At 42.0% G+C, this 15,734-nt stretch overlaps 1 protein-coding gene across 3 annotated transcripts in view; it reads left to right on the plus strand.

The window, feature by feature from the left end:
• INTS9 (integrator complex subunit 9) overlaps positions 1 to 15,734 on the plus strand; it is a 108,907-nt gene that overhangs the window by 34,518 nt on the left and 58,655 nt on the right. For all 3 annotated transcript variants that reach the window (XM_082402778.1, XM_082402779.1, XM_082402777.1), the window contains 4 exons: positions 4,007 to 4,067; positions 7,878 to 7,940; positions 11,656 to 11,795; positions 13,776 to 13,862. In XM_082402778.1, coding sequence (XP_082258904.1) covers positions 4,007 to 4,067; positions 7,878 to 7,940; positions 11,656 to 11,795; positions 13,776 to 13,862 — 351 coding nt within the window. The remainder of the gene's footprint in view (positions 1 to 4,006; positions 4,068 to 7,877; positions 7,941 to 11,655; positions 11,796 to 13,775; positions 13,863 to 15,734) is intronic.

Here is a 15,734-nt window from a genome sequence, read left to right on the forward strand (position 1 = left end):
TTTGCTTTATCACTGCCTCTTTATATTACATACGCATGTCGTTTTTTCTGACCCATTTGAAAGACACAATGCTCCTTTGCCACCTAAATACTTACGTGCCTGTCTTATAAGAAGAAGGACATTCTCTTACATAACCACAGTACAATAAAGAAAATCAGTTAACGTCGATACTAGTATGAGCTGTGTACCTTATTTACATTTCCCAAGTTATACCAGTTCATATTTCACTGTAATGCCTTTGTAGCAAAAAAGGAAAATAACTTACTGGTCTAGGATCCAATCCGGATCACACATTGCATTTGGTCACGTCTTTAATCTCCTTTAATCTGGAAGAGTTTCACAGTCTCTATGTCTTTCATGACCTTGCCATTTTTAGGAGTGCAGGTCAATTATTTTATATAACATCTTTCAATATGGGTTTGTCTCATGTTTCCTCATAATTAGGTTGGGGTTACTATTTTCAGTAGGAATACCACACAAATGCTATGTGTTATCAGAAGGCACTTGATATCAATTTTCTCCAAAATCACCTTTTAGAAATACAGATCTAATCTCATCTTTCACCTGTTTAAGATCTTTCAGTGGTTTTTCCATTGCTTTTAAATTTATTTATTTATTATTTTTGGCTGCGTTGGGTCTTCGTTGCTGTGTGCGGGCTTTCTCTAGTTGCGGCGAGCAGGGGCTTCTCTTCGTTGCGGTGCGCAGGCTTCTCATTGCAGTGGCTTCTCTTGTTGCAGAGCATGGGCTCTAGGCGGGCGGGCTTCAGTAGTTGTGGCATGTGGGCTCAGTAGTTGTGGCGCACAGGCTTAGTTGCTCCGCGGCATATGGAATCTTCCCAGATCAGGGCTCAAACCCGTGTTCCCTGCATTGGCAGGCAGATTCTTAACCACTGTGCCACCAGGGAAGTCCCCTCCATTGCTTTTAGGATAAATACCAAGTCTGTCTTGGTACATTAGGCTTTATGCCTCTCTTCTAGTATCTTGCTCTTTCTTTTCTTTCAGTTTCAAAGAAGTCTTATCTCCTGCCTGGGAGCAGTCACACAGATTGTTCCTTCATCCAGGAAGGCTCTTCACCCCTCCCTGAACCCACCTTCCCTTAGCCTATTTAGCAGGAGCTCCTCTCTCAGATCATTTATGACTCCAGTTTCTGTATGGGAAGGACAGAGAGAAGGCATTTTAGTTGGAGGAGGGGGAGGGTGTATATTGGACCCTCCTTGAAATTTCATTTGGATAACCTTTTTTTTTAAGATGTCCATGCCAAAGCCTGGTGAGAATGGTTGGAGGAAAGTCCTGGGCCCTGTAGCTGTCTTCTTTCTTTATTCCCTCCAAACCCTGCCCCTTGACAGTTTCCCCTTGACTCTGCTACCATCCAGATGTCAGCTCGTTCTTCAGAGACTCAAGGAAGTCTTGATGCTGCCTAGACCAGTCCCTTGTTAGGAGACTTTGTGGTGCCTTGTGCTGTGTGCTGCCTCATCATTCGTAACAGATTGTTCTCTGTGTGATTACTTGGTCTGTCTGTCTTCCCTAACCCCTCAGGAGGACAGGCGCATTTTGCTCATGGTCGTATCACCAGCATCTGAGTGTTCGACACATAAATCAAGATTCATTAATGAATGAGTGAAGATGAATACCTTATCCTCCTTCAGCACTTCACCAAATGACGAGGTTGTTTCCTGTCCCTCTTTCTGGAAAATCGCCCTCTGTCTTCACTTTGTAACTCCTGTTCCCTCTCAAATTTTGTAATCATTAGGAACAAAGTAATAAACCTCTTCCTCTTTGGTAGCTTAAAGTTTACTAGCTCTTCATGGTTTAGTCATTAACTTGTTGGACCCCAGTAAGAAAATATTTCCATCTCTGTAGTCAGCATCCATTTGCCATCTGATGACACATTTGTGTGCCCCTTTATCTTTGGCACTGTTGTTATAACATGGTCTTGCTCTCCTTGGAGCATTCAATACCATCTACTAGCAATTTCTCAAGTCCAGAATAACTACAGATATTTCATAGAAGGCTTTGACGTTATAAAAAATGTTTAGCAAGAGTTAAAACCACAATACCTGAAATTTTTACTTTTTAAAAAATTATTTTTTGATAAGCAGTTTACCATTTTTTTCTTTTTTTTTTTTTTAATTTTGCTGCACCAGGTCTTAGTTGTGGCACGCGGGATCTTTTTCTTTTTTTAGTTGCAGCATGCAGGATCTAGTTCCCCGACCAGGGATCAAACCTGGGCCCCCTACATTGGGAGCACAGAGTCTTAACCACTGGACCACCAGGGAAGTCCCATAGCAGTGTACCATTTCTAATCACTTGTTGAGGACAAAACTAATTGAATCAGTCATCTGTAATTTGGAGGCTGACTTGTGTGTGTCCGATGGAGAACAGACAGGATGCATGTCCTTTGATCGAGTTCTCTTTGTAAAGGGAAGTGGATAGTTACAACTTCTTTTAAAGAGTTAGTGTGCATGAAATGAGAACAGTATTCAGATTGTCTTGTCATTACACTTTTATTAGAATGCTTGGTTCTTTAATCTGATCTGATAGTAAATAATATTTTTTAAGAAGTAAGAAGTCTATAAGTGAAGGTATATATGTGACTATGAAATGAGATGGGAATCAAACAGCTAATGGTAATAGAGTATTTTTCTGGGAAAACTCGCAGAGTTTTAAAAAAAGTTTTTCAGGTATAATTTATGCCAACCGAATTTGATTCTCCTAGTAGTAATTTTCATTCTCAAGAATGAAATCCAAAAAGTCTCACTTTTTGATTAATAAACGGAAAACGGAAACAGAGAATCTAGGCAAAGGATATGCGGGACATCATTGTACTTACATTCTTACAGCTTTTCCATGAGCTAGTAATTATGTCAAAATTAAAAGTTACCCCTTAAATTCTCACTTTTTTTTCTAAAATTGGATGCACGTATATTTTATTCAGGTTTTTAATCTTTCCTAGAAGATTGACAAATATTCACATATCTGTGTTTCAATTTGACTTTAGTACCTACCACCTAATTACAAAGTCAGAATTTGATAAACTTATTTTAGAGACAGGATTCAGTACTATACGTTAACTTGGTTTCTGATTATAGAGTCTTTTAGTCCCACGCCCATACTTTGCCTTTAATTTTTACTTCACAGACTAATTTTGTGTTGAAGTGCTAAAATCCTTTTGCCATCCAACTTGTACTTCTGTGTGCTTTTCTTCATATATCACCTTGATCGTTAAGTTTTTCTTTTTACCAGCATTTTTTTTTTCTCCTGAGTTATTTGCATTTTCAACCTCCAGTATAATTCTTCTGGTCAACCAATAGCACACAGTTAAATCCTGAGCTTACCAGAGTGAATGATTTCTGATTCAGACTTTTTTAATGTAATGTATATGTGAAATTAACCTCACCTTCTAGAAATTACTCACTTAGGTATGTATTTCATAACACTTAGGAAAACTAGCTTCATTTTCCTGAATTGGAAACTCAAGCCACAGGTAACAAGTTGACTAATTCAGTTATAAGCAGTGAATCCAGAAGGTGGACTCAAGCAGAATTCAGATTTTTATTTGTGGTGAATTCTGGCTGGTAGGCAGCTTAAGTGCTCTTGTCAGACACCTGACCCCTCTGAGTCTGTTTAGTCATCCACAATATAATGGTCCCATTCGGCCTTCCCCTCAGGCTTGTTGTCAAACACAAGCAAGGTGAAGTCGGGGCCAGTGATGGGAAAACTGTACAATGCTCTAGTGTCTCATCATTCTTTTTTCCCTTTATTATTCTGCATAGCATTCTTTTAATTTTCCCAATTTAGCACAGAACTGTTTGGCTTTTTAATGTTCCAGTGCCGCTAATTCTTAAGCCTGACACCACATGGCTATTTTCCGTCTTCTTGGTTAGTACTTTGGGTGGCGTCGCTGCCAGTAATTTCAACCTGTTTTCACTTTATGGAGCCGGTACAGTCACTGTGAAATCACTGAGGATGATCATCTATTTAGGATAATTTAATCTTTTGTTTTGCAGTCCCAGGCTGTCTAATCTTCCTGGCTGGTCCCTAAAGGATGGAAATGCTTTCTTGGACAAGGTAATGATTAGCTGAAGCGTATCTACACCCACTGGAAAGCCGTCTTGTCATACCGGAGCCACCCGATAATAATGTGACTGATGGGCTCATTTTTTCCCCTGTGTCTTCTCCCTGAAAAATCCCATGTAAAGTCTTCAGTACTTGGTAATTATTGTTTTTACGAGCCTTTTAAGGAGTCTCAGTGTTCAGGTACAGATCCAGTTTTTCTCATGTGTAAAATCTAAGAACTTCTGCTGCAAATACATTTTATCACCACAAAAAGAAAACTATTATTTTTAGAATTTCAATGAGAGTTTCAGTGGTGATGCTTATTAGAGAATTCCATCTAGCTCATTTCTTCTTTTTTTTTTTTTTTTTAAAGATTTTCTTTTGATGTGGACCATCCCCAAAGTCTCTATTGAATTTGTTACAATACTGCCTTTTCTTGGTTTTTTGGCCCCGAGGCATGCGGGATCCCAGCTCCCTGACCAGGGACCGAACCCGCACCCCGCCCCCCTGCCCCCCATCGGAAGGCGAAGTCCCAACCACTGGACTGCCAGGGAAGTCCCTAGCTCATTTCATTTTGAGGCTGTACTGACTCTCCACCTGTAAGGAGTGAATTTTTTTTTTTAATAACTTTAAACCCGCCCCCCCCAAACATTGTGATTTTTAAACTGCTCTGTCAGGGGTCGAATCAGCTAGGGCTTTGTAAAAAGTCTGAGTCTTATTCTTTGGGTGATGAGAGGCCACAGAGGGTTGCAGCGGGCAGTGTCTTCCTCTGCTCAGACCACTTAGGCTGCCATGTGGAGAACAGACTGGGGAGCGAGTGTTTAACTGCCGGGCAGTGTGCTCTTGGGGGCATGGGAGGGAAACATGTTTTCAGGTAAATATGAACAAAGGGCCTTCCAGACTATGATCTATGATCCTGGTAGCCTGGAATGGACACTCTTATAAGTTGTGAGAGAACATAGTTCTAGGAATCTAGGATTTGGGGTCCTATTATGACTTTAATCACTAACTAGGCCTAAAGTAAATGACTCAAATTACTTTTTTTTTTTCAAGGCTATTAAATTTTTTTTTTTATAAGATATTCTGACAGATTTTCTATAGGATTTTTTTTTTAATATTTATTTATTTATTTATGGCTGTGTTGGGTCTTCGTTTCTGTGCGAGGGCTTTCTTCTAGTTGTGGCAAGCGGGGGCCACTCTTCATCGCGGTGCGCGGGCCTCTCACTATCGCGGCCTCTCTTGTTGCGGAGCACAGGCCCCAGACGCGCAGGCTCAGCAATTGTGGCTCACGGGCCCAGTTGCTCCGCGGCATGTGGAGACCAGGGCTCGAACCCGTGTCCCCTGCATTGGCAGGCAGACTCTCAACCACTGCGCCACCAGGGAAGCCCCAAGGCTATTAAATTTTTGACATTAGATTATCTTCACAGTAATTCCTTCCTCAGATCAGTTTTTAGGCATTTAACGTATACATGAGAGACCAGAGATACAAAAAAATGTTAAAACTATAATCTAGTCAAATTTTCTCCTGAAAAAAAATCAGAGGGTAAAGGAAGATTAAAAACTGTAAAGCTTATCCATGCCATTCTTAGGCCTCCAAATCATTCTTCCTCTCCCCAGTTTCAGAATTGAAAAGACTGAATAAGTGTAAGGATCCTTAAAATGATTCATCTGAATTGAATAAGGCATTTCCTTCTTGTAATAGATACTGTTAAATAAAGAGGTGCTCTTTTTACAGAATTAATTCCTGTGCCTGCACCCCAACCTCAAGTGCAAGCCAAATGCATGATGTGAAACCAGATTTCCCTCATAGCTAACTGTAAAATTATGTGACAGTCAAGAATCTGTGCACCTGATGAAATTTCAGCCGAACTCTCTGCTGGCTGTAAATCATTGTTCCCTGAGAAAGGCTCAGAAGCATCCCATTACCTGTGCATTGTGAGCAAAATGACTTGCATGTGTATGTGGGAGCATTTCATTAGGAGGGAGTGGTGAATAAAATAGAGTAACATTGTAAGTGCGTGGAATGGCAAATATGCTGCTCCAGGCCAGGAAGGATGAGAGCCGCAGAGGAAGCTGTGTCATGTGAGGTACACATTCCCTGGTGCGTGGCAACATGGGGAAGAAGATTACATAGTCAGTTTAAGGCCAGGCAGCGCTTTGAAATTTCCCATGATTTGTCTTAATCATTTTTAACCTCATCCTAAGGGAGCTGGGAGTCTTCTTTCATTAAACATAATTGCTCATTTGTTTTTAGCTGGCAGGTACATTGTAATTAAGAATGGTTTTCAGTCTCTTTTTGGCTCAGCGCTCTACTGGTTAAATGGTGCTCATATAAGGAGAGGAACCAGAGTTTACAGTGGAAGGCAAGGGGAGGAAATATTCTATCAAGGTTCTGATAGGAGACTTGTAAAATTCAAAAGGAAAATAACATACAGTTAATACCTTATTTTCAGGTAAAGACTGAGAGTAAAATTATTCAGACTCCAGTATATAAATATGAGTACATATATATGAATATATAGAAATTTATGTTTGGTGACTAATGAAAACACAATGGAACAAAGTTCTAACAGTATTTTTCTCTTTCCGAAAAGAGGAAACTGTCAACCAAAATCTATCTTTTAGTGGTTTCATTATAGAGTCATAGATAGCTTTAACTTTGGAGCAAAAACTCCTGCATAGATTTCAGTATAAAGTGTCATCAAGGGAAGGCAGCAACTCTGGTGGCCTCCTGGGGTCATCGTAGCAGACTCTGTTGGTGGCCCACTCCTGTCTCTTCAGTGTCCTATGTCATAAATCCAACTGCCAATACCTGTATGGCTTTGCCTGACAGTTTTTTCCTAAAGCTGCCCCAAATGCACGAGTTGCTATATAAATATCCCAGGTCCCTTGCCCCTGAGTAGAATAACTCCCAGGTATATGTTTGATACTGTTTCTTAGAGTTTCCCCATGGGAGTGACTCCCTGTTGCCCATTGTGGTACGTAGCTCTGTAACATCCATTATCGGTCACCTGCTTTTCCCTTTATCACTTGTCCTTCCTCCTGCTGGGTTTTTTGTTGTTTGTTTGTTTTTAGCACCTCCCTTGTAAGCTTTCACACACCCTTTTCTCAGGATCTGTTTGTGAAGGAATCCAAAGTAAGACAGGCACGTTAAATACCGTAGGTCACAGGCAGAGTGGGAGCTGCACTAAATTCTCTTTCTTTATAAGTACACTTTTTTCTTTTGAATGGTGGTGGTGCTGGTTTAATCCCTACCCTGTACTCTTCATCTCCCTCCTTATTTGCCCCTCAAACCTTGGTAGGAGGAGAAAGGAGCTCTAAATCATTTGTCTACGCCCTGGACTCCTAACCTAATTGCAGAACAAAATCACTGGAGGTGCTTGTTATAAACACAGGTTCCATGGCCTCATCCTTAGTTTCTCATCCCTTAGATCTTAGGTAGGGCCCAGGAATCTACTTCCATCAGTGTTCCAGATCATTCTGATATTGCTGGTATGGTCCATCTAACAATTATTTGGAAAGCTTTGGGTCATGAGTTATGGAAGCAGCATGTGTCCACACATGGCTTCCTTGAAGAGGCATCAAGAAATGTGCATTCAAGTCCTGAGTCAGCCACCAGCCAGCATTTTTTTAATCCTAAATAAAACATTTAGCCTCCCTGAGCTTAAACAATGAACAGTTGACCTAAATAACCTTCCAGCTTCCCTCCAACTCTAGCAATCTGTGATACTTCATGGAAAGTTTGGTTTGGGGATGAAATTTCTTTGGCGCTGTATCTATTGGATATTACTTCCTAGAATTTTTTCTTTTCATGTCTTTTAGGAGCTAAAGGAGTGCTCAGGTCATGTATTTGTGGATTCTGTGCCCGAATTCTGCCTACCAGAGGTAAGATTAAAGTGAATCTTGTAGAAACAAAGCTTATCTTATCATCTCTCAAACTGAAATCAAGAAATAATTTTCAGGGGCTTAGCTTCCTATTTTCAAATTGAAATGGATCTGTTATTCTAGGTACTTTGTTTTACAGCTAAAATATGATCATTTAGGAGCTTTTTATATTGTCTGTAAATCATTGAAGTCACTCTCTTCTTCCCGTCCCTAGCTCTTTCTATAATCCACATTGACACTCACACTGGAGCATAGTTTTGGTAAAGAAATATCTCAAGCCTTTTAATTTTGTAATTACAGTCATCCCTCGGTATCTGCGGGGGATTGGTTCCAGGAGCCCCTGTGGATACCAAAATCCACGGATGCTCAAGCACTTTATATAAAATGATGGAGTGCAATGAATAGAGTCAGCCCTCTGCATCTGCAGGTTTCACAGCCACAGATACAGAAGGCCGACTGGATAATGCCTGTGTCTTAGGTTAGCCATACTTTTTCTAGTCTTGGGTAATTGGGAGTTACTGTTATCCAGCCAGTACAGTAAACTGTAAAACTTCTTGCTGACTTGAAATGACATACGGAATATTGCTTGAAATTCATGGATTCTGAACTGAGTCATGGATATCTGTCGCTTACGTACCATCACAGTGAGACTTGTTATAAGTGTTTGAGTCCAGTTTCATTGTTTTAAAGGAAACAAAGATCAGTTTGCATTAGTCTTAAAGGAAACTAATCTCAGCTGACAGGCCTAATCCCCAGAGTGGCCTAGATGGAGTTCTCAGCTCACAGATGAAGTGTAGGGAAGCCAGTAGCCAGTCCAGGGTTCCTGAGGAAATCAATAAGAAGCTACCATTCTATTCTTTCCGTGTGCCCAGGGGATGTCAGTGCCTGTCGAAAATACTTTCACATTTCAGTGCCAGAGAAAAAAAGAAATTGGGAGTGCTGTGTCCCTTATTTTTGTCCTTTCTTCCTCTCTCTCTTTCCATTTCTACAACTTCCTTTGATACCCTTTAGATAAACTTTTTTTTTTCTCTCTCTTTGTAGTAGGTGATGTGCCCTTTTAGGACACCAGGGTGAAAGAGAGGAAGAAAAACAAAGTAGGACATGGTAATTGAAATTGGCAAATTAGGGAGAAAGTTTGAGGTACACTAGTAGGAACAAGTGTGAAGGTAGACAGTTATTGAGAATCCTGAGCTCTCCCTAACCGCTAATAAAATCTTTTTCGTCATCTTCATTTGTCATTTAGTAGTTGGTGGGGCAGTTCCCCATCTGTTCAAAGATTCCTAATCCTAGGTGCTACATTTATTGTCAGTTTACTGCCTGTGGCACTGACTGCTGCAGCCTTCAGCTTGTGGCCCGCAGTGGAGGATTCCTGGCTTGGAGTTCTGGTGACTTTCTGACTTGCTCCATCAACTACTAAACTTTGAAATTAAACAGTCACCGTTTCACAGTTCACCTTTGCCAAGCTAAAGCAGCACTGTTATATTTAGGGTTCTAAAGCCATATAGGTTTTTTCAACTAGTGTCATAATTTGTGGTTTATGACAGGTTAGTAGTAGTCACTGTTTTAAGGGAAACCAGGGCATTGTATGATCAGGAGAAAATACGAGAGTTGTTGAATTAGGAGAGAGGGACTTACTACACTGTCCAATCTTGGCTGACTTGTGGCTGAGCCAGGCAGAACTAAAGTCCCAGTCCTCATGGAATTTATAATCTAGTGCAGCTAGCTTAAATGTCTTTGTATTCCCCCAAAGTCTACACTGTAGACTGTGTGTAAAGTCTAGGACAATATAGTAATCAACCAATAAATTATGATTGTCTTGACTAAATTCATGGTCTGTAGAACCCAAGTGTCTGTATATAAAAGTTTAAAATTAAAATAATCTTTATGGGATTTCATTGAGTGAAAGTATGCAAGTAGACATATAGATGTGAGTATATAAACATAGTTTGGGTGTTGAATTTATTTCTCAGAGGAAAATTTTTTATGTAGGCACTCTTGATATATATCCAAGCAGAAAATATATATATGTATTTCCCCCCGAGCTGTCCTCACCAAATTTCTTATCATTCTAGACTCTGTGGGCTGATTCTTATATAGTAAAGAGAAATTTCAAATATTCCTACCCAGTTTCTGTATAGGTAGAAGGAAGGTAGGGATGCTTTTGGGTTTTACTGTTGCTTCACCTCTTCTTCCCTTGTTTTCTTCTGGACGTATCATTCTGCTACTCTGTCTTAATCTTCTCATTTGTTTAAAAATGGTTCTAGAGAGTTGGTGGGGAATAGGACCAACAGGATGTCCCATGACCCTTTGTCTTGGAAGTGCAGTACACAACATGGAGTTAAGTTATGTCCTTAGACATTTTATTCACACAGATTGCCATTGCCCTGGCGGTGAGTAGCTTCTGACCTCTACTCTCCATGCTGTCCTCAGGAGCTGATTATGCCTTGGCGGCTTTATTAAATCAACTTACTTTACACATAAAGTCACCAACCAGAAGATACCCACACCCAAAATGGCACACTGTCTCTGTTATTTGCAAAGAGGGCACAGACATCTTTGTTACTTCTACTCTGTAGGGGACATAGTAGCTCTGTGACCCATTCTGCTAACTAAAACTCTTTTTTGAGTTACCCCATGCTGTCCATACTGTACCATACAGTTTCCACAGGGTAAGTTCCATGAGGGAGAGCTCAGAGACTAAGATGATGTCTCTGAACCACTGCATCTCACTTTTCTCCACAGAGGGTGCTGCTTATAACGATGCAATCCTCCAACAACAGTGCGCCAAGACCTGTTATGTCCTGGCTACCACAGCGGGGAGGGGACAGAGATGAGTCACACAGGAGTCTTGAGCTCAGAGACATTCAGTTTTGGGGGGACAAAGTGATAACTTTGAGGTGCCTGCCTTTGTACAGAATAATAACTGCCACAAGAGGGATATTCATAAAGTGCCTTGACAGTTCAGAGGAAGAAGTGGTTTCTTTCGTCTGGGCAAATAAGGAAGGCTTAGTGGAAGAAGAGAATTGAGCCTTAAAAGGCAGGTAGGACTTAAATTTATGGAAAAAAAGTTCCCTTCTACTAAAAGAGTGTTCATAAAAATTTACCAAACATGGGTAGCATTTTTTCTCACCTGCCAACCTGTCTTTTCCCTTTTCACATGACCTTAATAATGGAGTGAAGGGTAGAGCGGGGGTTGTGACTAGGGTAGAACCCAAGAGTATAACCTCCTCTTATGACTCTGCCACTACATTTGCGGGGGGTCTACACCCAACACTAGTGGTCAGAAGTTACTCCAAAAACAGTAGCCTCCCGCATTTGACTTTTGAAGAGCTGGTTTCTGTCTGCCTCTCCCTCACGGCTGATACTGTGCTGTCTGCTTCGTGTTACCTGCTTCCACCTGCCAGGCAGCAGCTGCTGAAGTGTCCTGTTGTCGTTCATCCTCGCATGTCTGACTCGCAGAGCTCTGTTTTAGTAAAATCAGAGCACCTCTGGCGGACGGGCTGCACTCTCGCCAGTAGCCATCCTGTCCTGCCGTGTAATGTCAACGTTAGGAAGTATCCTAAACTGAGAGAATAGAAGCGTTGCAGGAAAGGCATCACTATTCTGTAGTACCAAAGCCACTCCTCTGCATTCTGGCGACATCATTTTTCAGTCCCATCACGTTGATCTATGTGCCCCGCACAGATATCTATCATTCCCTCCCCTTTCTTTTCAGACCGAGCTAATAGATCTGTCTACGGTAGATGTGATCCTCATCTCTAACTATCACTGCATGATGGCTCTGCCCTACATCACTGAGCACACGGGGTTCACAGGCACGGTCTATGCCACAGAGCCCACCGTTCAGATCGGCAGGTGAGAGCATTTCTTCCTGTGCCATTAGAGAGTGGCTGGCGAGCTCCCCCCTTCAGTGGTGACTGTTAATAGAGTGTTGTGCGAGGAGGGGTTGTTATTTCCCTCTGAGCAGCTGACCCAGAGAACGGGCACGAACAGACAGCTCTCCAGATAAAACAAATGTCCTTTGGAGTTGCCTAGAGACTGATGCTGCGAGTAATGGTCGTTAGTCTTTTTTAGAAAAACGGGAGCAGGGAGTTTGCAGAGACAGCTCCTCTGTGCAGATGACACTAATTAGGGGAAGTATCACTCAGTAGGACGCCACCAGGACGCAGTGCAGAGCGCTTCGGGAGGAAAGGAACACAGCATATTTGAGAAAAGAGGAAGAAATCCTACTACTTTGCTTTCAAAATTTCCCCCCTTTTATGGTACAGTGCAGACCATAAATGGGGACGGCTTGTAGAAAACAGGGTAATTAGATGGTTACGTCGTCTGTACTGTTGACATAGTGAAACTCGGGACTGTATGGAATAAAAACCTCAGAGCCTTTCTTTGACTCTGAGAATGCTGTGCTGCCTCTTCCCCTGCCCCTCCCAAGCCTCCATGGGACCGATGGCTGTTTCAAGTAACCACAGCATCATTTAGTGAGAAGAAAATTACCCCAGGAGAAAAGAATTGTGCTGAAGCAAACAAAGAAGTATGGTATAAGGTGATACTATCAAGACCCGAAATACGGGATCTAAGTGCTTTGGGTTCTAGAATCTGACTGAAGTCCAATACGATGGAATTACCAGAAATGAAACAAAATATGTCCTTGTTTTTGTGTCAAACCATATTACCTGCAGTGTGTACAGAAAAACATAAAGGATCTGAGGAAGAGACATTGTAGGAAAGTAAAACACTCCAGGTGATGTAACAGTTTTGGTGAGAGGACAAGCTGAAAACATTAGATTCTAGTCTGAAAAAGTTAAAGCCTGAGGATGGACATACCAGATTGTTCTCCAGAAAGCTACAGCCAGAAAAATAATGAGCTTGGATTCCGTATCTTAGAATGCTGGAACTGGTACTGCTCCTTCAAGATGAAAGACAATTTAAAAAAAAAAACAGATGAAAGACGATGATAGTATTAGGAATAAGTAAATAAGTGGAAATGAAGTTGTTCGGCATTCAAATACTAATAAATTTATGGCTTGCCATGTCTGTGTGTTTATTGGGAGAGGATTTAAATCAATATGGAACAATCTATACTGGGTTATGTAGGGGATTCAAGATGTTGAAAGTCTATTTCTAGCTTTTTGGTCATCCCCCAGCCATCCAGGGTCCCATCAGTGCTGTGTTCCCATGTATTCCTCAGAGCATGGGATCATTGATCCAGTTGAGTGAGGCATCGCTTAGATTCCCTCAGTTGTGACTCTGTGGTGACCCAGCTTGTGATCTGCAGAGCCTGTCCTTTGGCAGGTCCTTGAGTTAGAGTTTCAGGATTAGTCCTTAGAGTATTCTTCCATGTGGAATTTTGTTAATTCCTAAAACGTATATGAAGAGAACTTATTTTACCAGTTTAAAATGTCCATTTAATATTGTCATTAAAAAACAATCCTACCCCCACCTTGCTGCCACCAAAATCAGGTACTTCATGCTCTTTTAACTGTTTCTCCTTTTGTATTTTTAATTACCAAAATAAAGGCAGAGGTCTTAAGAGCGTGAGTTAAACCATAGGCTTATATCTTTCAGTGTTTAGAGACAAGAAGCGCACACCAGGCTTATTTTAAAGGTGAATTAAATCATTTACATTCAGAATTTTTAACATGAAAATTCAACGCGAAGGCTAGGTTTTTGTTCAACTTTACGTAAAATGGTGCCCACATTTATGTGCAGCAGAGAGAGGAAGGACGACTGGGGAGGGCAGACAGGCAAGCCCGCTTCTCTTGGCTACAGTGTTAAGAGTGCCATGTTTTTCTGATTCCTTTTTGAGTGTTCATCACTTTCTTTGTTTAAACTCAGGCTTCTCATGGAAGAGTTGGTGAACTTCATTGAACGCGTGCCCAAGTCTCAGTCTGCCTCCTTGTGGAAGAACAAGGATATTCAGCGGTAAGCAGTGGGCCGTCTACTCCCCATGGCAGTAGAGCTGGGGGCTTTGCAGAACAGTCTCAATTGTTTTTGTATTTTCTGTTTAAACGTTTATACTGTTAGAATTAAGATTCCCCTTTCCCTGTGTTATGGAAGGGTTGTGTTTGATTCAACCATCGTATTTGAGAGGCAACCATACCATATGCAAGGTAGTATGCTGGGTCCGGGAGTTTTTAAAAATAAGTAAAACAGTTGGCTGTCTTTTTGAGGTGCTGAGAGGTTAATGGGAAATCGGACAAACAGCTAAAGTACAGTCTTGGGTGGCATGTTATTATAAGAGATGCTTGGTCACAATGCTGTAGGCACTCAGAAAATGAAGAACTTTCTCTGCTTAGGGAACTGAGGAGGACATTCCTTAGCAGATGACAATTAAGGTGGGTCTCAGAGGAAGGAAAGGACTTTTCCTGATAGAAAGGGTCATAAAGTGGGGTCCAGGCACAGCACCGTAGGATATAGTATATTAGGGAACAGTGAGAAGTTCAGGGTGGGTTAGAATTAGCTGAGTAAAGAGGTGAAAGGCGAAACCAGACAGGGACATTGGAGCAAGATAATGAAGCGTCTGCTGTGTCAAGATGGAACTTTTTATTACTGAGAGCGGGAAGCCCATCAGGGGAGGTTGACAAGGCGGTGAATGACGTGATCGCATGTTTTTTTAGGGGAAGTAACCCTGGAAGCATAAGAGAGGATGGATGGGGGTGCAGAGATGGGGGCGGGAAGCCCAGCGGCAGAGCTGATTCAGAAACCCAGGCGAGAGAACAAAGGCCTGGGCTAAGGCTATAGATGACGAGGTGAAGTAAGTAGAAACGCAGTAGAGGAGGCGGGAGGCAGCTTGATTCTACTTCCACTCTCATATTTGATCGGCAGCAGAGGACACGAGTCAGCCCTAACATACTGCAGTTGGTCCAGCCCTGCCAACTGCTGCCCTCACCTCCCGGCACCGCAGCCCCAGCCGTCCAGGCCTGGCGTCCAGAGTCTGGAGTAAAAGCCCGTCTGTGACTTCTTAGGTAACGTGCGTTCCTTACACTCCTACCCAAGTCCACTCTTCTCCAGCTACCTCGCCACTGGGTTCTCTTTCCCTCTAGGTCCGTGATTTGTTCGCCATCTACTTACCTGAACTTTAGAATGTCTTGGCTTTTGTGACATTCTTTCTACAAGGATATGAATATGTAGCTAGGAGAATATGCTGTGGTTTTTATACTGTAACTGTCTCAGAGTTTGAGCATGTGAGTCTCCTTCTTTATGCATTCCTTTTTGTACATGTTATTTATTTTATTTAACTTGTGTGGCACTTGTTATGTGCCAGACACTCTTCTCAGTGTTTAATTCACTTAGTTCTTTAACATTATCATTTTACAGAAGAGAAAACAGGCACAGAGAGGTTAAGTAACTTATTCAAGGTCAGCCAACTAGTGGGCGGTAGAATTTGGATTCAAACCCAGGCAGCTGGGCTAGTCTGGTTCCAGAGTCCGTGCCCTTAACCCCTGTGCTGGGCCGCTTCTCAGCCACGTACAGGCTTCTCGCAGGCATGTGAGCCCCCTCTCACGTCAGGGGAGAAGCAACATAACTGTGCATCTCCTGTGTTTTATGGATCTTCTTGTGTCTCTGTTTCCTTGACTGGGGATATGGTGTCTGTCTGGCTTCTCATTAGGAAACGCCTTCTGGACATGCACTTGTCTGAGTCTTCTCTGTACACATGGATGGCTTCCTTGATCTGTCCGCCCACCCGCTTGGTACAGGTCCCCTCCCGTCCTCGTTGCGCATTCTTATTCTCAGCTCCCTTCCTCCTGCCCGTTGCATACCTCCTTCCCCTTTTCTCCCTCTCCCATGTGCCCA

The sequence above is a fragment of the Balaenoptera borealis genome (genome assembly GCF_965194805.1).
Source record: "Balaenoptera borealis genome assembly, chromosome: 8".
NCBI lineage: Eukaryota > Metazoa > Chordata > Mammalia > Artiodactyla > Balaenopteridae > Balaenoptera > Balaenoptera borealis.